Source organism: Peromyscus californicus, unplaced genomic scaffold, assembly GCF_007827085.1.
Source record: "Peromyscus californicus insignis strain IS unplaced genomic scaffold, ASM782708v3 Scaffold_12__1_contigs__length_115047231, whole genome shotgun sequence".
NCBI lineage: Eukaryota > Metazoa > Chordata > Mammalia > Rodentia > Cricetidae > Peromyscus > Peromyscus californicus.
In genome coordinates, this window is record NW_026294413.1 from 48448184 (window position 1) to 48471956 (window position 23773).

At 43.2% G+C, this 23773-nt stretch overlaps 1 protein-coding gene across 1 annotated transcript; it reads right to left on the reverse strand.

Annotated features, from left to right (window-relative positions):
- Positions 1-7461: 7461 nt before the first annotated feature.
- Positions 7462-17332, reverse strand: LOC128107872 (uncharacterized). Its single transcript, XM_052734223.1, has 2 exons — positions 16874-17332; positions 7462-11870 (listed from the first exon to the last, which is right to left on the reverse strand). Exon 2 carries the CDS (start codon positions 11392-11394, stop codon positions 7462-7464), a length of 3933 nt encoding a protein of 1310 aa, XP_052590183.1. The 5' UTR covers positions 11395-11870; positions 16874-17332.
- Between the last annotated feature and the right edge of the window lie 6441 nt (positions 17333-23773).

Genomic DNA, 23773 nt, shown 5'->3' on the forward strand with positions numbered 1-23773 from the left:
TGAGATGTAGAAGAAGAATCAAGCAGTCCAAGGTGCAGTGGGAAGGTGGGATGGGACAAAGGGAAGGGTCCAAGATGCCTGTGGAATCCGGGCCCAGTGGTACAGGCCTATAGCCTTAGCACGTTGGGAACTGAGGCAGAAGGATTGCAAGGTCAAGGTCAGCTGAGCTACAGAGTGATTTCAAAGCCAGCTTGTACAATTCAGTGAAACACTATCTCAAAATAAAAAATTAAGAAGTGGGCTGGGAATACAGCTCAGGCGTAAGAACATTTACTCAATATAAGTGAGGATCCAATCTCAAGTACTATGCGGGGGATAACGGCTGTGTAGTTTCCATCCCTGAGAGGCAAGTAGCACTATTCCAGAAGCAGGAACTCAGGAGTGAGAGGGTCAAGTGGATGCTCCAGTGCAGCAAGAGAATGCAGGAACATCAGAGGAGCTGGAGACAAGTGAGCCTCCTGGAGAAACCCATGAGCATCCCCAACATTGAATGTGGCACAGAATTCAATGAGTCAAATGAGAACAAAGGGATTATGGTTTTGAAAGGACAGAGGAAGCAGAGCTGGGGGGCAGGGGCAGGGAGGGAAGACCTCAGTGGGTAGAAGCAGTAGATGCAGCAGGGCTTTCAAGTCTGGACCTTAAGGTAAAGCTCCCTTTGGCCTATCTGTCAGGTTCTTCCTAGGCTCTTGTCAATGAGGCTTTGGAGTCATCCTTGCTCAGTCTGCATGCCTGAGTCTTAGTCAGAATCCTATTAAGTCCATTTAGAGGGAGCTCCAGCCTATGCTGTCCCATCTCTCTCAATATCTAGCCAATCTCCTTATCTACCATGCCATAAAGCCGGCCTGCCTTCAGAAAAGCCCTGTTAGTGTTATGCCCAGATCACAGGGACCCCAAAAAGACTACCACAGAGACTGAATCCCACATGTAAAAGCAAAGAACCTTTATTTCAAGCTCTGCTTGGTCCCTCTGTCTGTCTGATGCAGGGGTAAGAGCAGAGAGCCCAGAACCCAGGCAGGGTGGGGTTTTTATCATAGCAGAGGTTGGGGTGAGGGGATTTCCAGGTTCAGGACCCTGAGTGACTGACAATTGTCTAGGGGTATCTTGGTAAGATGGGGAAATAGGTGTGTACTAGGCTCAAGGACATCTGGCCACCTTATCTAATGGTTGGAATGTTTGGGATGTTAGATATTTCCCCATCCCTGGGTGGATCCCTGGGTGATGTCAGCTTATGGCTTTTCCTGGATCTGGGTGTTGCCTGCCAGTAAGCCTGTCACAGAAGCTGTGTCAGGGCCCCTAAGCCTGTCATGGAAGCTGTGTGGTCAAGCTGTTTTGGGGCTCCTCCACAGTTAGGACAACTAATTCCCCTGCTCTGGTGTCTTCTCTTCCTAATTTTCCAGCTTCATCTCCTTCTCCAATCTGTTCCTTGGTCATAAACTACTAGTTTTCCATGAATTCTGGATTGAGCCTAGTTCTGACCTGGGGGCTTATCTGTAGTAGTTTCTGGGTGGAACTTGGTTTTAGCCTTTTCAACTGCTGTCAGGCTTTGGTGTTCTTTATTGGTTATGAAGAGCAGGGGGTAGAAACTGAGGGTAGCTACAGTGTGAGGGGTATGTGTGTGTGTGTGTGTGTGTGTGTGTGTGTGTGTTCGTGCACCTATGCCTGTGTGTGAAGACACTGGTAGGGACCTAGAGGTGAGGAAGATTCATTTGACATGAGTTCCATATGCAAAGTTCATTGACTTAAAACAAAACCAAACTCAAAAAGCTCTGAAAGAGAGTTGACAGTATCGACTTCACTTTGTGACCAGGATGCCTTCTTGTTCTGTAGGGACCACTCTGGGACCTTCCTGATTAGGCCAAGAGAAAGTATTTGCTGAGAAGGGAGATTGTGGAACTGAACTCTGTTAGAACAATAATGTGGATGGCTGGGCTAGGCTCTACCAACGAGTGGTAGAAATAAAATTGTTCAGTCACTGTGTAGCCCTAGATGGCCTGAAACGGCACTGTAGACCAGGCTGGCCTTGAACTCCCAGAGCTCCACCTGCCTCTGCCTCCTAATGCTGCCACTAAAGGCATGTGCCACCATGTCTATGCAGTCATCATTCTTGACACACAGACTGCTTCACCACTGTAACCGTCTCCTTGTGACCTTAAGAAGAGTCCCTAGCTTGCTCCCCAAAGGGGTATGGTGTGGTTTCTACTGGGATCTGGGATCTGTGCATTTACAATTCTAAGATCCCAAATAAAAAGCTTTATAAAAAAAATCACATCATCTCAAATTCTTTCAATGACATTAAAAAAAAAAATCTGTTTCTTAAGAAATGTAAAAAGCCCTTAGCCCAGAGTCCCTGGTGTTTTATCACTGTTTCTCGAATCAAGGCATTTGTTGGCCTTCGAGGAAGCTGGGAAGTTTCTTAGAGAAGTATGTAAATGTAGCTGTGTACCCCAGGTATCCCAGGGACCAGGCCAGAGGGCCACCTGCAGTGGCTGGAGACTTCTCCCAGGTGGAATCTTTGGGGAGGCTGGGGGGCAATTCCCAGGTTGCCATCCCTCCCCTGGCTATGGACAAAAGAAATGTGGGTTTTATTTTTTAAGTCACTGATGTAGCATTAGGATCTAAACCCCCGCGCCCCCCCAGACTTGAGCTGGGAGATCAGGATGTAGGCCTTCCAGGCTAGTGTCAGAACTCCCTGAGAGGTGGCACAGCCCCTCGGCCGCGTGCTCAGATCAGCCTGCCATGGAAAAATCCAGCGGATGCCTCTGACCTCCCCGACCTGCTGGGCTGCTGGGCTTATTGGTTTCCCTCTTTCCCATCCACCAGCTTGTTTAGCACAACTGAATCAAGCTGACATTTTGATAATAAACTCCAGGCTGAGCTGAGTTTTCAAATTTGGTCTCTTTTCGTAATGCTGTTTTCATTGATTCTGAGAGTCCCTGGAACACAGTGACTCTTTTACAAGAATGCAGACTCCATTGGGCATGTGGGCAAGAACACGCTGTCTCTGTACAGAGAAGGCTCGGCTGTCCCCTGTTTTCTTGCCTTCGTCCACTCAGGAAGCAGAAAGAGGATGGGGCTGTGTCAAATGGAAATGTTTGGCAATTTCAAAGCTACCAAACCAGAACCTATTTTCTGTGGCGATACAGTCCTCCATGTAATATTTCCTCTTTTTCCTTCGCTTGCGTCCGTAGCCTTTTACATTCCTTCGACACTAGCAGAAAATAGGATTTCTCACCTGCAGATAGAGAAGGGAAAAGAGGCCTGCCTAAACATTAGGTAGAAATTGCTTGTCAAGTTTGATCAATTCAGAGAAAATCCAAAGCCCCTTTGAAGAGACACAGTTGATGCAGGGAGATTAGATGGGTTGTCCTTACGCAGTCATTGTGTGGCTAAATTGTCTGCATATGCAACCTGTTTGCTAAATGTACGACACATTTGCATCTAAATGGCCCATAAATAATTTGATTCTGCTCCAGAAAGTGCAACCCAGAAGCCCCCTCCTCCTCTTGGGCGTGGAAGTGTGTCAGCTGGTCTCTCCTCTGTTATTGCTTCTGTGGTGCTATTATCTGACAAGGGCTCTGGGGAAGGAGTACAGGAATCTGTTAGTGAGAAGCCATCTCCATTATGAGCTGAGATTTGAGTGGGCAGGCAGAGACATCTTTCATTATGTACAGCGTTTGGCCTCCAGGTCTCAGGGCCAGACTGATAAAAGTAATAAGAAAAAAAGCCGAAGCTGGTACAGGGGGCCCATCCCCCACCCCCACGCACACAGCCACCACTATCTCAGCAATTTTGCTTTGCATGCTGTGGACCAGTGTGAGGTGTCAATTACCATGCCCTAGCTGCCTTCTGTGAGGACACTGACTCCCCTTCCAACACTGGGATGGGTAGTTAGAGCACACACATTCCTGCCAGGGTGACTGGATACCCCAAGGGCTTTTAGCTGCTCATGGGGCATGAGCAGGTATTAGGATCACACAGTTCACCTCCTTTACAACCATACTGCCACGTTTTAGCTGTTTGGAAGTAAATTTCTAGAAAAAAAAAATACACATCCGCATTAAACACTCTGCAAGGCTGACTGATTAAAACCTCCGTGAGGGGCTGGAGAGATGGCTTAGTGGTTAAGAGAGCTTGCTGCTTTTCCAGAGGGCCTGAGTACGGTTTCCAGCACCCACACCAGGTGGCCTGTAACTCTAGCTTCAGGAGTTCCAATGCCTTCCTCTGGCCTGTGTGGGCACCCACACACCTGTGGCATACATGTGTGTGCGCACCCCCCCCACACAAGCGCACATACAAATAAAAATCAATGTAAAAAAGAAAAACAGCTGTACTGATGGCAGAAAGACAGGGTGTCGCAGGTTGGGGACCAAATCACCTTGGGCTCTTTAGCCCTCAAAATAGCCATTATCGGCACACTTCTGAGTGTGACCTGACGCCCTTGAGACTATTGGGTAAGTCTTGTTGGTATGTATAAACAGTCACTGGCTTCCTCCGACCCAGGGGAAGAGCGTAGCGATGGAATTGGTAGCGGCTCCCTTCTATTCGCACTTCTCTTGTGTCCATCACTGCAAAGCTGGGACTTTTTATGGCCTCCTTTCACGAAATTTGCGATGCTCCATGCTTTTAAAAGGTTCCAGGGGGATGACGCGTCTTGATTTAAGAAAGCTCAATATATTAAATCCAGTTTCACACAGAAGAAATACGTTAGGGCGGTTATTCACTTTGTGAAAGGATTCACGGTGGGATGCTGAGGGCGATAAATATTATATGTGGTTCTTAGCGTGTGATTTAGTTCACTGTTTCGGGAATATGTCTGCGGGCAAAATGCTGTGCACTTACTTAAAGGGTCTTGGTGCCTTTGTCCTGGGATTACTCAGCCTTTGCTCCCTGGTTCACAGGGGCACGGGGACAGTGGAGCACATGGGTGTTTATCTCCACAACAGTTGCTTCTGATCTGTTTTTGTTTTTTGTTTTTTTTTTTCCTTGAAACGCTGGAGTCTCATTCCTTCCTGTAGTCCCCCATTGGTTTCTTTTCTTGCCACTGGAGATAACCCATCTGACAGGATTTAAGGGAGGAAAGGTCGCTTTGGGCTCCCGGTTTTGGAGGATGTGGTTACCATGGCGGGAAGGTCTGGCCTCTGGGTCAGTTGTGTCCATAGTAGAGGGAGGGTGAGGAGGGGGCTCCTCACATTGGGCACATCAGGAAGCAGCGAGCTTAGGTAGCCGTAGAAGTGGATTTAACCTCCAGTGGCCCACCTCTGCTGACTAGGATGCACATCCTAAAGGTTCTATAGCCTCCCATAACAGTGTGCCAGTTAGAGACCTAGGGTTCAAACACGTCGCCCATGGGGGAAGTGTCATACTCGACACAGCACAGTGTGAGCTGGTCAGTCCAAACCCAGTCCCCTCTTGGTTTGACTTCCTGAGCTGGAAAATGTGGGCTTACATTCCCCAATTTCCTGGCATGTAGGATGCTGGGTATTACAGGAGGACTTTTTTATTTTAATCATCAGGCATGATGGCTGAGATAGCAGCCTCTTCTGAGGTCCCTGGAACAGAGCAGCTGGTCTGCTGTCAGCAGGAGCAAACAGCTGGACTCGGTCGGCAGTGGCCAGAGAGTTTCATGAAGCTTTGCGGGTGGGGAGCGCACCTCAACTCAAATAAAACCAGATCCTTGGTTGCAGTCTAGAAAAGATTTCAGGCAGTAGGAAGCAGAGCTGGACTTTATGAAAAGTCAAAAGAAAGCTGCTTAGAGAAAGAATAGAGAACAACAGAGGCCACGGGTGTGGCCTTCCAAGAAAAGTTCCAGATTCTTTAAAGACATTTTAAACATACATGTTAAGCACAGGGGTTAAGGAAAGTGTTACTATTCTGATCCCGCCCCTTGGCAACGCCCTGCGTATAAAAGGATAAACTCCGCCCCTTCCTCTCTTTCTTCTGCTTCCTTCCCACCAGGTGCACACCCCTCGCCCTTCTCTCTCTCTCTCTCTCTCTCTCTCTCTCTCTCTCTCTCTCTCTCTCTCTCTCTCTCTCTCTCTCTCTCTTTCTCTCCCTCTCCTCCCCACCAAATAAAACTCTTCACTGAGCGCTGTCTGCATGGCAGCTCTGTCTCTCATCCGCTGTGGGGCACCTGGGCTCTACCCGCCAGGACCTCCCATATACAACAGCATAACAGAGAGAATTGTGCTTGTAGCGAGCACATACCCCAGTTACGGGGGAGGAATAATCACTCTTGATTCAGACTTGGTATAACACTCATTTATTCACACAGTAAGATTACAAGCAATATTCATCCTGTCTTCCAAATGGAAGCAGGAGTACCTCTCCGGGTATACAGGTCCGGACTCGCCACGTCTGTTCCTCTGGATCTTGGGTCAGCCTTCCTCAGGTCAGCCACGTCTGCACTGGGGACAGGATCTCACGTCTCTGGCAGAGGAGAGTCGTCTCGCGCGAGGGCCTGACGAGCTCTGTTGGTCGGGTCTGAGGCTTCATCTTTTATATTCTTTCCTGGCTAGGTTTCTAGTCTTATCCCTACTTCCATACATAGCTTATAGCTTATCACTACTCCATTTGTGGTTTACTTACATCATTCTATTGCTTATCATTCCTGACCAGGGTTGTTCACCCTAGGCCTTACATGTGTTCCTTACATTCCATCCCCTGATGCCTGAAATGTCTTCAACATAAAAGGCATCACATGAGGTCGCAGCCTGGAGATTTACAATATGTTATCCTAATTTGTTAATCCTAGCATTCTTATCCTTCTCATTCTGGGTGGTTTATTTTTATGTTTTTTCTCTATATATGCATTATATAACTTCAACCAAGTGCTATAAGCTGCAAATTCTTTTAACACATCTATAACAAAATCTCTACACAATATTCTAGTACATATGCTTTGTAAATACATTGGTTCTCCTGTTTCCCACTGTGGGTCATTCAGGAAATCTTTATCAATGCTTATTATTGCTTCATCAGGATTATGTTTTAGCCATGTTCTATATGTTTCATATATTCTGTGATTACCGCGGCCCACATATGCTGCAGCTAAAGCTGCGCTTATATGTAGGGCTGCATCCATGTTATTTCTGTGTATTTTGTACATTCCATTCACTTTATATACACTAGATTGTATGGTTCCATAATATCTCATGTATCCATCTCCAATTAATCTCATATCATGTATACCTCCTTCTATTGTCAAGTGGAACGTTAAGTGCATCAAGAGCATTGGGAGGTTGTCTACCTCACCTGGTTCTGATAGGTAGAACATTGCATATTTATGGGTGCAGTATTTGCATCCCTGTATCGTTCCTGCCATAGATAATATACCTATTCTATAGAAAATATCAGACAATGGTTCCATATATTTTTGGTATGTGGTATATAGTAAATTACTCATTCCATTTTTACTAAGTAAATCGAAGCGTCTGCCCGACGGATTCCAAAGTGGGTTTCCTGTTACTTGATTCCTGTAAGACATCTTAAGCATGGAGTTATTATCAAACATTTGATTTTTTTAGACAAACATAAAGCAATACTTATCCCTAAAATTACTAAAAACCAAAAGGTTGCTAACTTTATCCAGTGCCACCATGTGTAAATTGGTGTACATATTAGATCTAATCTGACTAGTCTGCCTAAATAATCCCAAAAGCTGCATTTCTGCATCTGTTTTGCCCAGTCTTTATGTATGTATGTATTTGTTCTTAACAGATTCACTAGATTGTGCGTTTGTGCTTGTGATGTATGTATGGCTGCATCTTGTTCTTTAATTTTGTTATGTATGGATTCCAGTTGTTTCTGATTGAAATCTGCAATGTGCTGTAACTCTATTGCTTGTTTTACAAATGTTTGGTGATGTTCTAATTCTGTTGGGTCATTAAATAAGTGTGAGCCATCAAAATAATGTTTTTCTTCTAGTGTTAATGTGGTCACTCTTTGTTTGGTTATGTTTTTACCATCATAATTAGTGAAATTCATTTGTAGGATGCTACAGTTGTGTACCATATAGCATCCTGATTCTGTAATATTGAATGTTGTGATATCATCATTCATTGTGGTTTCATTAAGATTTATGCAGCTAACTAAAGTAGGTAAATATTTAGCACATATCAAGAAAGTGTAATCTCCCGTATCTTCTAGTGACTGTGTGATAGTAGTTACTGCCAATTGACTAGTTTCAAGTGTGCTTTCTGGTAAATGTGGATAAACGTATGTATTTGCTCCTAATGATATGGAGTCTTCTAATGGTATGTACACTGGTGTGTCATTCATATTGGTCCATAAGTAATGGTCTATGGGTACTAAGTATTGGTGGTTCCATTCTGATACTCCTGTTCTTTCAGTATATAGCTGTGGTATCGCCTTGGAATGATATGCTGAAAATGAATTTTGTAAGAAGATCTGTACTAAATGTATATTGCATAATCCATCTGTGTATGAGCTTTCATATTCAGGGTTTAGTATACTTTGATATTCTCTTGTTCTTCTCCCTAACCCTGTGCTAAATAAACTATTTAATTCATTATTCATATTACTGACTTGAGTTCGATACATTTGACACATCATCATGTTATGGTTAGTATTAATAAGTTTTGCTTGATAGGAGAATTGTTCCTTATAAAGGTCTTGTGACATTTTTATCTCGCCTTGCATAGTTTGTATTAGTGTATGCATGCCATCTATAGAATTTGATATAGCTGCTAAAGCTTCTGCTGTTTTCTTATTTACTTCTTGTATGTGGTATATTTCTGCCTTTATTGGTTCTATCATTGCTGCTGATACTCCTCCACCCATTATTCCACCTAAAATTGCTCCTGCCATAAAGGCTGCTACTGCCATTGCTTGTAGTGGTTTTCTTCCTACTCTTGTTGGTGATGAGTAGTCTAAATCAAATCTAAAATTCACATCACTACAATATTCTATAGGTGGTTTCAGTGCTGTCAAATCTATTGTAATTTCAATTTTTCTAATCCTAGGGTATAAAACTAATTTAGCTGGACTTTTTAGGTCTGGTATAATAGCTGGTGCCTTGACTACTGTTGGGGTTCCTTCTGGTGGTATTAGGTATCCTTTTGGAAAATGAGCTGTATATAATCCAATATTTTCTTTATTTGGTCTGGTCATATTTCCTCTAAATATAATTAATGGTGTGTTGGAATGTTCGCTGAGAAAATCCTTATTTCTTGATATCGGGAGATAATATATTTTATCCCAATATTGTGTATGTGATTTCATTGATCCTCTAGGTTTGTGTGCTACCCATTCAGCCTTATTCCATTCTTTATATTGTGGATTTGGCATTAACATGTAGAAATAATATGGGAGATTATGGTGCTGTAATTCAATTACTCTATCCATTTCATAATCCAAAGTTTGCCAAAAACTCCCTGATCTAGTTATCCCATTTTTATAATGTACCATTAGGTCATCTGGATCCATAACCTTATTGATTCTCATAGCCTTTGTCATTTGTACATATGGTGGGATATATTCTACCTCCCTTATACCTGTGAAATTGTATGCCTTTTGTTCAATTGCCCTATTAAATATGAAAATATTTTTTGCTGCTACTTCATCTATAGTAACATTGGCACTGACTTCCCAGGGTATGGGCATGTCCAGTAAGTCTTTAGATTCGTGAAACCAGCAAATTGATATCTTACTGCCACCTAGCATGTTATGTATTTTATGTTTTGGTTCATGTATCATGCCTATGGTTAATATTGGTGTGCTGTCAAATTTTGCTAGTGACATATGTTTGTTTATTATGGTAATTTTACCATATATATTCAAATTTATTATTGTGGTTGCTTTATTTGTGGTACAGTTAGTCCGTACCGCTGTATTATTTGTTTCGGTAAAGCATGATAATTTGTTTCTCAAGCTTGTGGTACCTTGTGTTAGTGATTTTGCTAAGGTTAGGTTAAAAAATCCCAAATTACTTGCTTGCGTAAAATATGTTGGATATGACTGTTGGTCGTCATTAAATCTCATTATTGCCTGGACCTGTTTAGTAGCTGTTATATTTGCAGTACTGTCCACAAAAATTCCTAGCCATGGTATTTTCTGGCCTATTATATCTGTGATTGCTATTAAATCTTGTACTGACCTTGATGTTCTTCCAGTAAATAAAGGTCCTACATGTAGGTCCACTATAGTCTTTGTATTGTTGTTTTGTCTAATGTTTGTATTTGCTTCGGACATATTTATACATGCATATGCAAAAGAGTGTTTTTCCCTGTGTAATGTGGAATTTACTGTAAGTATGCAAATGTGTGTTATGGTGTCTGTGTTGCAATCATATTTAGGTTTCATTGTGTGTCTCATTGAAGCCCAAGGTTGTTGTATAATATCTGTAAGTATGATTGGGAATCTCCAATGTTCTACTCCTAATTGCAATATTTTTGTCCAGTCATCCCATTTCCATTCCTTTCCTTTTACTGATGGGTTATCTGTGCTATATAATACAGAGAAGTTACCATAGAATGGTAAATTGGGATAGTCTGCTACGCATAACCAGTTAGTATTATTTTGTCCTGGTACATCTAGCTTATGTTTTTGAATGTATCTCCATAAGTTATTGGGACATCTATTTCCCCAGGGTTTGGGTAATGGTATTATTCCAGATACTACTGGCCATGGTTTTACCATTTCACCATCATTGCATACTGTCCAATTCATAGGGTTGCATGGGTTTATAGGTGTTGTAGTTACTTTAGGTGTTGTACTAGCAGGGTAATCACCATCATAATAGTCATCATTGTAATTATACACTTGTTCTTCCCACCTTTCTGATGTCTTATTATATAGCATACCTATCTCCTCCATTTGTTGTGCTATTACTGGTGCGAAATATTGTCTCACAAAGGAGCTATTCATGCCTAGTTCGCAGTCAAATTCTGGTTCTGTCTCTATTCCCATTGTATTGGTCCTATAGTGTGAGTTTACCCTTAATGTGTTTGTTCTGATATGTGAATTCTTTGTCCAATACATGTTGTATATGGCTGCGTGATTGGTAATGTTGGTCCATAATTCATTGTAATGGCATTTTAACGGGTTCTGCTCATGTATGTTGGTGTTAACATCATCCCCTGATTCTAACATATATTCTTTGTTTGGATGGTATATGCTAAGTGCCATTCTATATTGATCGCAACCCTTATACCAGGCATATGTTAAACATGCTGCATATTTTTGCCAAAAACTGTGTGTTTTTCCTATGTAATGTGTAAATCTTCTCTCTGCTGACCAATATAGCGGTAATTTGCCTTCTAGATCATAAATTGTTGGTATAGCAACGGTATTCTGTTTCCTAGTGCCCACTTGTATAACATGTGGTGTGGTGGTGGGTCTGTTTGTTGTGGGTGTACTGTCCAATAGGGCTGGCATTGGTATGCTGTTATTGCCATCACATCTGCTAACCTGAGACAGAAAAATGAGCACACAAAGGCTCCAATAGCATATAGCTTGCTTGCCTTCAATGTGCACATCACCTTTGCTATTCTTATTGCCTCCTGTGCAGATAGTGTATCCAGCATACCGTGAAGTTGGCTGTTCTGGATGCTGCAGAAGCGTATCCAGGATTGGTATTGTTGACTATGTTGTATGAGTAGCTTCTTTGGTAAATGATGTTACAGAAGGGAAAAACAAATTCTAAGATTGGCAGTACTATGTATACTGCAATAGCTATTAGCCAAATCGTCAGGAGGGTTGCCCTTATGAATATCACCTCCCTGACACACATTTATGCTATATCCTCCAGCCTGACTAATTTCAAGTCCTTTTTACCTTGAGTTATCCACACGTTGTTTCCTGTTCCTGGTGCTATTATTTCTGCTGGGGATAATTTGTTATTCTTCCGGTTCCTGTAAAGGCAATTAGGATTCCTTATTACTTCTCTATCTATAACTGTAGGATAATCTATTGTGTGTTGTTTTTGTATAGCTTCTTCTATTGGTGACTTCCTATTTATTCTGGGTCTGGTATTCAATTCATAAGTTGCTATTTTTATTGCTAATGACAGTGGTATTCCCTTATGCATCTCTAGCTGTTTTTTAATCATTCCGTTCCATCTTTCTATTGCTCCAGCTGCTGTCGGTGTATAGGCTCTATGGAAGTCCCATTGAATGTTTAAGTTTCTAGCCATTCTTTGTGTTTTGGCTCCTGTGAAATGAGTTCCTTGGTCTGATTGTATTATATCAGGTATTCCATATGCTGCACACCATCCCCAGACTGTAAGTATTGTTGTGTTTTGGTCTGGGTGTGTGCTTTCTCGGGCCATCCCGAGACCTGTTGTTATGTCTACTAGGGTGCAGCAATATTTTCCCTTGAAGCTGTTTAACGGTCCTATGAAGTCTATTTGTAGGATTCTATTAAAATCCATTCGGTGTCCTATTATCCCTTGGTAATTGTGTGTTAATCTTGTAATAGCCTTTGGGCAATTGTTGCAACTATTGATTGCTTTCCTTATTGTCTGCCATGTTATCTTAAGATTTCTTTTATCGAACCAACTTTTTAGTGCATGTGTACCTATATGTCCTAACTGCTCATGGATTTTCAGTATCTCTTCTGTACTTATAGGTATGTCCTTAGTTGATGGTCTTACCTGTATCCATTCTCTCTGTATTTTACCTTTTCCTGTTTCTGGATTAATGTTTGCCTTCCATGTACCTTTTAACTTTATACTTAACGCTGAAGCTAGTTTGTCTACTACTTCATTGTTTTTACTTGTCTCATCCTGTTTCTTGGTATGTGCATCTACATGGTATACTATGATTTTGATTAGTCTGCTTGCTGCATCCAATTCCTGCCATGCTGCCTTTGACCATATGTCTTTACCATTAATTTTCCATCCATTATTTCTCCATTTACCTGACCATACTGCTATGCCATTTGCCACACACCATGAATCGGTGTATAAATAAATTTGTTTATAATTGTCCTTTATAGTTTGTCTTATCGCCAATAGTGCGGCTATAACTTCTGCATGTTGGGCTGATTTATCAGTGCCCTGGTCTGTAATGACCATTCCATCCCCAGGTCTATAAGCGGCTGCTCTCCATCTCACTTTGTTGTTCACCGTGGTTGCTGATCCATCGGTGAACCAGGCATTAACCAGAGAGGGATCGTACTCTCTAGTCCCCCAATGGCCCATTGGTACCTGTTTCTGGGGAGGGGTTGAGGTTGGGAAAATGTATCCCTCTGGAGTCATGGGCCTGTCGGACTGAAGTATCGACTCCGATACCGCTGGTACCGACCCCTTTGCTGACAGAGGTGTTGATCGAAGGAACTCCTGAAGGTACCATTTCCATTGAAGTACCTTTCCTTCCATGGGTAGTCCAGCCCACGCCTCTCCTGGTGCCTTTACCCAGTCCAAAATGGGTATATGTGATCGGAGAGTCACATGGTTCTCTTTGAGCAGTGAGTGGATTGTCCTGAATGCCTCGTAGGCTGTCCATATGGTTCTTTCGAACAGCGAATATTTGTTCTCTGACCATGGGAATTTCTTGCAGTAGAAGCCTATTGGCGTTTCCCTGTCTTTATTTTTTGAAAATATATTCCAATTACCATAACCCTGCATATACAAGATGTCCACAAATACGTGGTCACCGGGCTGTATATAATATAGGTGGCTATACTGGTTTATATATTCCAGTACCAATTTAACGGCATTTTCGCAGTTTTGGTCCCATTCAAAATCCTGTGCTTTCTTTGTTATTTTATATAAAGGCTGTAATATGATCTGTAAGTATGGAATATGTTGCCTCCAATATGCAAATAGGCCAATTAGATGTTGTACCTCAGTTTTATTCTGGGGTCGCTTAATTTGTTTTAATTTATCTATTATTGTTTCGGGTATTGTTGGTCCTTCTGTAGTCCAATGTACCCCTAAGAATTTTACTTCTGTTCCTGCTTTATTTACTTTTTCTAGGTTTATAGTCCATCCTTCATTTCTTAAATGTTGAATTAGTTTCTCTAATGTACTTTGTACTTTGTCAATGGCTTGTCCTACTATCATTATATCATCTACATAGGTGTATATGTTACAGTCTGATTCTGGCTCGAAACTCTTTAATGTAGTTGTTAAGGTGTTGTGTGCAATAATAGGACTGTTCAAATACCCTTGAGGGAGTCTCAAGAATTGATATTGCTGTCCTTGCCATGTAAATGTAGTAAGTTCCCTAGATGTTGGGTGTAATGGGATTCCAAAGAACATATCACTTAAGTCTATAGTTGCCATTGCCTTTGGAGCTGAATTTTTAATTCTAAGAAAGATGTCTTCCACATCAGGAAGTTGTCCTGGAAGTTTAGGTGTTTTTTCATTTATTCTCCTGAAGTCAACTGTAAATCTCCATTTGCCATTAGGTTTCAGCACCGGCCATACTGGGCTGTTATAATTGAATGATTGAGATTTCTCTATAATGCCTTCTTTTAGCAAAGTTTGTATAGTCTCTGTTATTTCCTTAATACCTCCTTTGATAGGGTATTGTGCCGTGAAGGTCGGGGGTGTGTGTGGTAATTTAATAGGTTGTATTTTTACTTCTGCTAGATTACATCTGACCTTAGCTATTCTCTTATTATTTAGAAAGTCTGGGAATAATTTTCTTATTTCTTTAATGCCTAGGATATTACAGGGTGCATTGAAGCTAGCTGCTTCAATCTCATATTCCTTATTATATAATTTGAGTCTTAATTTTATTACTGGTACTTCTGTTTCTGCTGCTACTCCCTGTATTATAATCCTTTTATCAGTTTTAAAATGTTCTGTAAATTCCGTTATTATACTAATTTCAGAACCTGTATCTATTAGCCATTTTACTATTCTCGGCCCTTTGTTAGTTATTATAGGTATAGCTACGAATGGTCTACCAGCCGGGTTGATCAAGTCCGTCTTGGTATGTAGCGTCTGGGGGGTCCTGCTCTTGGGGGCCTGTGATTGTTCTGATTGAAAAATTTTGGTCTGAAATTTGGTTTGAAATTTCGATTGCCTAAAAAAGGTTTTGGTTGGCATGTCTGTCTCCATGGGTTGCTCTGTGTCTCTCTCCATGGGATATTTTTCCTTCCTGTCAACCTTCTAATTGGGTTCCATGGTTTATTTGCATTCTGTCTTATGGGCATTTGATTAGCTTTCCCAAATGGTCTTATGTTCGAAAACCGCGGTGTAAATTTCTTCTTGTCCTGTTTCTTATTAACATTGAATGATACTACCTTGTCTATGTCCATTTCCCTGTAAGATTTAAAGAATTCCATGGCATCTGAGATGGTTTGACATGCCTGCAGGGGTCCAGCTAGGCTCATTTTAAGGTGTGCTGGAGCTCCTTTAATAATGATCTTTTTAAATTGTGGTGTAAAAGGTGCGGCTTGAGGTGTGGGTACCTGGTTGTATATGAAATACAATATGCCTAATTTTCTACATTGTTTTATGGCTTGTGCATATGTTGTCCACTGTGCTGCTGATTCAAATTGAGTGAGGTCTAATGTTGGAAATGCAAATCTCCAAGCTGCAGTAATCCAATCTAATAGTGGATGTGTATCACCTTTTGATGTCTCAATTACATGCTCTAGAGCTTCTGATACTGAGGGGTTCTCTACTATGTTTCTGATCTTTCTCATTTCTAGATCAGTTAACATGACTGTGTCAGCTCCCTTTTCCCACAGTCGGCATATATATTCTGCGTCTTTCTGTACATTTTGGGCATAATCTTTCCGTAATTCTGAGATCTCCTGAGGAGTATATGGCCTGATTTCCTCAAACTTCGTTCCCATTTCAAATTTGGGACGATTACTACCTCCTCCAGTGCTGAAGGGGTTCAGAGCTGATATAGTACTTCTAATAGGAGTTCTCTTACTTTGGGTAGAGACAGGAAATGATGGTACGGTGTTACATCCATTCCATCCAGGAGTAGCGCTACGCTCCTGTTCCTTCCTCACTATGTTTAAGGCTAGCCTTTTGCCCATTAATCTGTCCTTATCAATATCCTGCACCGTTTTCATAAGCAGTGCGGTAGTTTGTGCCTTGCTACATCCCTCTAATTCTTGTTCTACCACATCCGGATTTGTTAATGTGTTAGTTACATTTACTGATTTCATGCCGGCCTTATTTTTAACCTTGGAGGCTACTTTTCCCCACTGTTCTTCAACCTCATCTTGGTATTCTCTACCTGTCACTGGGGAGATGTTAGTCTTCTTAAATTTCTTAATTAATCTATTCATTGTAAGTGGTATACCAAGCCGTACAAAAATTTAATTAATTTTTTCCTACGGTACCACTCCCAGTCACTAATTCGTTTAGACTGATTCAAAGAATCAGTTATCAATTTTTCAAATTTCAAATCCGCAATCCTTTCTATCCTTTTGGCCAGCCAGCGCCTCATTTAGCTCTTTCCCAGCACCTTCCGCTCTTCCCCAGGGGTCTGGGTTGGCATCAAGGTGTCCGGTATTCTTTCGGTACTCCGCACCCTTAGGGAGGGTGGTGTTTCCCGTCTGCTTCTGATACTCTCTCTCCTACCAGTTCTTCCTCCTTGGACCTTCAGATTTTCTTTAGGTCCTCAGAGTTGACTTCGAGGAGTTGATTTCTCAGAGCGGCTTTGAGGTCACTTGCTAGTTTATTTGGTTTCCTGTAATTTGTTACTCCACCAGAGTAATAGCCAATTCTTTTGTATTACTTATTTTACATTCCTCAGTGCTCAGTGGTCAAGGAGGCTTTAAGCCCAAAATCCTGCCGACTACGCCAACTGTAGCGAGCACATACCCCAGTTACGGGGGAGGAATAATCACTCTTGATTCAGACTTGGTATAACACTCATTTATTCACACAGTAAGATTACAAGCAATATTCATCCTGTCTTCCAAATGGAAGCAGGAGTACCTCTCCGGGTATACAGGTCCGGACTCGCCACGTCTGTTCCTCTGGATCTTGGGTCAGCCTTCCTCAGGTCAGCCACGTCTGCACTGGGGACAGGATCTCACGTCTCTGGCAGAGGAGAGTCGTCTCGCGCGAGGGCCTGACGAGCTCTGTTGGTCGGGTCTGAGGCTTCATCTTTTATATTCTTTCCTGGCTAGGTTTCTAGTCTTATCCCTACTTCCATACATAGCTTATAGCTTATCACTACTCCATTTGTGGTTTACTTACATCATTCTATTGCTTATCATTCCTGACCAGGGTTGTTCACCCTAGGCCTTACATGTGTTCCTTACAGTGCTCGTGGGGGGGAAAGACACATCCAAGTGTTGGTGTGGGCTTCTCACAGGAGAGTCACATCATTTCCCACGTATAGGCTTTCGGTGGCCCTCAAGATGTATCTCAAAGTGCTGCTGAGAAACTTATATTTTCCTTGTCTCTTTTTGACAAGTGAGATTGTAGGGTGGCTCCAGAGGTGCCTTGGATGGAAGTATTTGGTAAAACCAGGAGCCACTACAGCTGGGTGAGGGATGTAGACATTTTTATTTTTATTTTTATTTTTTTTTTTTTACTGTAAATGGGGTTTCTGGTGAGAGTCCTGAAAAATCGTAGGTTTGCAGTTGGGAAGGGAAAAGGTCTTAAGCAAATGTTCTTCGTATGAAAGGGATGCTGCCTCTGTGGAGGCGATAGGTCCAATTGGTACAGCAAACGCTGGCAATTTTACTGGAGTTCTTGCTGCTCAGCAGGCGAAACCCAGAATCCAGGTTTTCCCCTGCCCATGTCCCCGTAATTTTCACCATCTTTCTTTCTATCCTGCCTCACCCGCCATCGTGGTATCTAGCAGAGAAAGCAATAGCCATGGTATTTCTGTTAGAAGAGTTATATGCTGTAGTTGGGTGGGATTTTTTTTTCAGTCTGTTTAGTCCCTGGCAGTAACTCTCTAGTCCTATAATATCCTGTAAATATTTCCTGTGCCACCTCCTCCTCTCCATCCTCTTTCCTCTTCTGCTTTGAGACAGGGCCCAGGTTGGAATTGAACTTGAAATCTTCCCCTCTCAGCTTCTTTTGTGCTAGAATTACAGGCATGCACCTGTGTACCTAGCCTTACTATTATGTTCTGATTCAACGAGCTGAAACGGATTTTGCTGTTTGTAACCGGGAACCTTAACTAGCATATCTTCCTTTCCTTGCCTGCCCCGGGGCACACCCTTAGAATGACTGTCATCTTATGAATCTCTTCACTCCTGACAGGCTGCCGTCCCTCTCTACGCTCTCCTGTTCTCTACTGTCCTGGTTTGGGTCTCACCCCACTTACCCAGCCAACTGTGAAGGGAGAGTTTTCCACCAAGATTACAATCCCTCCCACCGTAGGACCTTTCTACAAGAGATAAAAGCTTTTAGATTATAGTTTCATTTGTCCAGAAAATTGGGGTTTTACAGGGAAGAGGTTGATTTGGTTGTGTTTTATCCTTTTCTATATGTTTTGATGTGTTGGCACCTGGGTCTTACAGGCCTGAGGGACGCACTGTCCTTCCATGATTAGCTAATTACTAATCCAGAGCCTATGTCTGGTCCTTTTTATCAAACTAGGACCCTGTTCTCTGCCCTAAATCACCCCCAAATCCTCTCGCCCAGGCTTCACTTCCCTCCCACCTTATTCAAACTAGCCGACTGCACGCTTGCTCAGACATTAACTCTGCCTCCCCTGTTACTCCAGTGAAAGCAACAGGAAGGCTCTGCCTAGGCTTCTCTCCATCCTTCTGCCTCCTGATGGACCCTGGTCTTCTCTGTGTGCCTTGGGGTGGGGTTGGGGGGGGTCCTCCCCCAAACCAAAAGTACGATGCTTTTCCCGTCAAAGCCATGGTCTCTGTCTGATATCTTATCATTCCCGATGAAAACAAACCCTGGGTACATCTTAAAACACAGACAGCGAGGTTGTTGGAGCATGAAGTATCATTTTCCAAAGATTCTATCTCTTGCTGTAAGCTGGATTTCCCATCATACAGGTGTTGTGTCTGTCTTCTGCCTCCAGGAAGTCACTCACAGGACTTCCCATCAATGGATGCCCCTCACTGTTAGGACAAAGACTTGCAGTGTTAGGGACACAGGTCACCTGTCAGCAGATTCAAGGTTCCCTTCATCATCTTGGAGCTCTTCTTCAGTGACGGGGCGTTCAACAGTCAAGTTGCTCTTCAAGCCACACCAGTTTCAGGGCCATCCGCTGCCTCCTCTTCATTGTGTAGTGCTGCGTGGTGCTGTTGGGTGGCACTTGGACACAAATCTCTCGTATTTCTGTGTGTCTGAGTCTGAACGGCTAATCGTTCCAGAACTACCTTTGATTGTTGAAAGGAGTTTGCTTGTTTATTGATATGTATGTGCTGTGTTCGTGTGTGTGTGTGTGTGTGTGTGTGGTACATTCACATGTGTACACATGTATGTGCAGATGTGTGCACCCATATGTGCACGTGTAGAAGCCAGAAGTAGACATAGTATATCTTTCTCTGTTGCTCTGGACCTTACGTTTCTGAGATGAGGTCTTTCACTGGAGCTCAGGTTTTGGCTGGCCTGACCGGCTAACAAGCACCCAGGATCTGTACCTCCAGCACTGGGGTCCTAAGCGCATGCTGCCACAACTGGCCTTTATGTGGATACTGGGGACTCAAACTCAGGTCCATGTATTTTATCCACTAAATCATCTCTCCAGCCCCTCTAGAACTATGTTTTCAGCAATGTGTATCTAAGCTCAGTGACAATGACTCTCTCTGGACCAGATTAATTTACAAAGACAGTTGGCTCCTCAGAGGGATTCGCTTACACTCCAGAACACACACATTTCTCTATTTCTCTCTGGACATGTTCGTTTGTAGCCCATATATAAATAAGAGTTCTAATCTCTGGGTACTTTTTCTTTAATGAACAGGTATTGTGTGCGCACAAAGCAACACCCAGACCCTGGCACATTATCCTACTGAATTGGGCACTCATGGACCCTGCACCAAAATGTTCCCGTTGTTGTAAACGATAAACCGTTACATTTGGGTGCATTTTCTGCTTAATTGCCAGTCTGCAGAGGCGTGTCAACCAGCCCAGCTGTGGCAATTGCTAATTGGGAACTGCTGATTGCTTGTATGTGTGTGCTGTGTGCTATAACCAACCTTGATGGTTGCTGATGGCTTGTATGTATGTGTATGCTGTGTGCTATGACCAACCTTGATGGTTGCTGATGGCTTGTATGTGTGTGCTGTGTGCTATGACCAACCTTGATGGTTGCTGATGGCTTGTATGTATGTGCGTGCTGTGTGCTATGACCAACCTCAAAGGTTGCTTGATTAGATGAAGGGTACTTGGTTGCCTCAAGTACACTAAGACTTGCTGAGGGCAGGAACCACATAGTCTCTTCCCTTCTGGTCCTCCTATTTGCTACAACAGACACTCAGCAATGTTTTGGTGCTCAAGCATTCCTCCTGCCCCCAAATACTCTTCTTAGTGGATCAAGAACATCGGGGACCACTTTCTACATTGATAACTTCCCTCTGCTTGAATGCTCTATTATCTGAAACTCTGGGATTTAAAGGCACACCGGGAGCTGGGGAGCTAGTTCCGTGGGTAAAAGTGCTGACTCTGCAGCCTGACCACCTTCATTTGGACCCTGGAACCCACATAAAAGCCAGACACAGTGGCTCAAGCATATTTTGTAATTCAAGTGTGTACAGGAACGAGGTGAGGACAGGAGACTCTCCAGAAACACACAGGCTGGCTAGCTTGGCTTGTAAAGTGAGGAAGAGACTGTCTTTCACAAAGCAGAAAGGTGAGAACTGAGATGGGACCACTGTCCTCTGACCTCCCTGTGCACAGCATGGCATGGGTGTGTCCACACCCACACCCACAAACGTGCACATTCACACATCTTACACACACACACACACACACACACACACACACACACCAAACCAATAAAGGCACGTTGGTCTTATTAAGAAGCAGAGACAAGCAGCACCCAACAGTGTTTGACTTTCTAGTTGAGACAGGTCCGAGACCTTACAGTCTTGCAGCCAGAGAAAAGGAGTCACCCACTGGGCTCCCCGGAAAAGGAGTGGAGTTAGCAAGAAGGATACAGATAGTAATCCACTCTCATGATAAAAGACTTGTCTTTTCAGTACTGAGAGTCAAACCCAGGGCCTTGTTGTACATGTTAGGCAAATGCTCTACCACAGAGCTACATCCCTATCCTAAAAGAAGGGTTTTTATTAGATTCCTTTCTGTGTCTCTTCTCCTACATTGGCCAGATTCAACAAATAAAAAAAAACAAAAAAAATAAGACACGCAGTGAAGCTGGAATTTCAGGTAAACACTGAAGTGTAACTACATCCTAAATGTTGCATGAGATACGCTAAATTTATTGTTGTTTTTCTGAAATTCAGATTTAACTGGGTTTCTCTATATTGCTGAACAATCCAAGTCCCTGCCTTCTTCTAAAGCTCTTTCCCCAACTCAGCAACACCCTCAGACCGTTTTATTTATTCTTTTCTGTTGAACTCCTTTTCTGAGTTGAGGGAAGGTACAGGGCTGCTGCTCAGGGAATATAGACAGCCTTCCCATGACCTTTATTGTGTTTTCACTTAGATTTTGTCACTGTTCAAAGGAAGCCAGGTGATGAAATGGATGGTGGGTTAGCTGTTGGCTGGGAAGCATTTTGAGGTCTTTGATTTCTGATTTGGCTGTGTATTGTTTTTAAAATCTGTTATTCTTAGAATTACCTGATGTGTAAGAGAACGAAGTCACTGAGGCAAAGTCTTCCTAAAATGGACTTGGGAGACCACGGGAGCACAGCACTCACGGCTGTGCCCTCAGAATGAGGAAGCATAGAAAGACAATTTGAAATTATGAGCCTCCGGGTCACCTCTGCATACTCCTGGAAGCTCGTTTCCCCCCTCCCCCTTCTCCAAACTCCACCCTCTCAGAGAGTCTCCAGGCAAAGGAAAGGCGCCAAAAAAATGCAGTTCTGCACTCTTGACAGTGGCTACAACTTCCTCCCCTGAAGTTGCCAGTCGCTCAAGTCCCCGATATGGGGAGTAATGGGCTCAACTGACCAGAAGTTGAACTCAAGGGAGAGTAGGACTGGAACAATAAATCTGAATGTATCTACCCTGGGTTCCACAAAAGCAGGACATATGGAGTAAAAATTTATGACTCTGTAGATACCCTGAATCCTGTCAGCCGTCAGTAACCTCATGTTTATAGTTCAGCCAGTAACTTCAAAGAACTACCTCACCCCTAGCCCCTTCGTCCAAATCCAAGCTGCATGTAAACCTTTCCTATATAAATGTGTAGCATTTGGTGGCCGGTGATGATGTGGCCGCTGGCACTGAGTCACTGAAGGCAGGCTGGGGGAGCATCTGGTTCAGGAATGTGGGTGGTTCTCGGTTTTCCAACACTTACTCCTAATGAGAACAAGAGGAAGACACCAGCCAGTTTAGGAACAGAGACTTGAAAACCAGCAGATCTGCCTCTTGTCCATGACAACCATTTCTGTCCTGTCCAGAAGCAGGAAATATCTTTGGTTCCATTGGCAGTGCTGTCCTGACCAAGTTCAGAAATGCCAAAATGCCAAAATGCCAAAGGGTGCTGGTTCAAGTTCTGTTCTTGTCTTTGTCTTTCTTCCTTTTTAAAACAGCAACTTTAATGAGCACAGATAACTAGAAGCTATGGGAGACCAGATGCCCCGGAATCTGTCCAAAACTCCAGTCCAGGTACCCCTTGTGGGCGGGACAACTGGACCGAGCTACTCACCCCCGCCACCTCTGCCCAATAGGGCCTTATTAACTTTCAGCAGGCCCCTCAGCTGCAGCCCTTTCTAGGAACCCCCCTGTGCTAAAGGTACACTGTTTGCTTCCTTTCTCTTGAGCTCCTCCTGTAATAAAACTCCTTTCTGAAATTCACCCTTCCTTTGTTCACGAAATTCATTCTGTGTCTGCAAGACAAAGGCCCCAAAGTCTTTAGCCTGGTGTGACTTTGGTGGCCATTGTTCTCAAGAACTCTGCTCACTCACCTCCTATCCCTCCTTTTCCAGACATAAACCTGTTATTCTGTGGGAATCTCACAAATCAAACTATAAACTTTCATTACACTGGGAGTCTCCTAACTTCCCTTACAATTCTGATTATCTACGGTTTTACCTTATCAGCTATGAGCCTCTCCAGCACCTGGTGGCCCCTCTATGATCACAGTTAATCTCCTATACAACCCTTTCAAGATAATAACTTCAAACCCCGCCAGCATCCTTGATGTGGCTCTTATAAAGACAGTGCCCACACCCACACTCGAGCATGTCTTGGTCTCTCACAGAACGCCTCTCTTCCCATTAATTCCTGGGCTTGAATCTGTGTTAAAATTTTCTGTTAATGAAGTCCAACTCTGGTGGCTGGGGAGATGGCTCAGTAAATAACTTGCCACGCAAGCTTGACAACCAAAGTGTGGGTCCCTCACATCTATGTTAAAAGCTGAGCTCACCGGTGAGTGCTGTAATCCCCGCACTGGGCAGGAAGGGAGGGAGCAGTGAGGGTAGAGAAGAGAAGATCCCTTGAGTTCACCTGCCAACCAACCTGAAGTTCCTTTCTGCCTTTACCTGGGTGGGGGGTTCTGAGGACCCATCCCTTAGGTTACTGCAGGTGAGGTATGATCTGTATGTGTTAATCTTGAGATTTGTGAGAGGAAAAACCAGTTCCACAATTTTGAGTCAAATTTGAAGCAAGCTTTAATTAAACACTGGCCAGGAAGATGGACTCTGGCCAGGTCCACTCCTGGGTTCCCAGGAAATGGCCACAAGTCATGTCTTGCAGAGTCTTAAAAAGACAAAACCACCAGGCC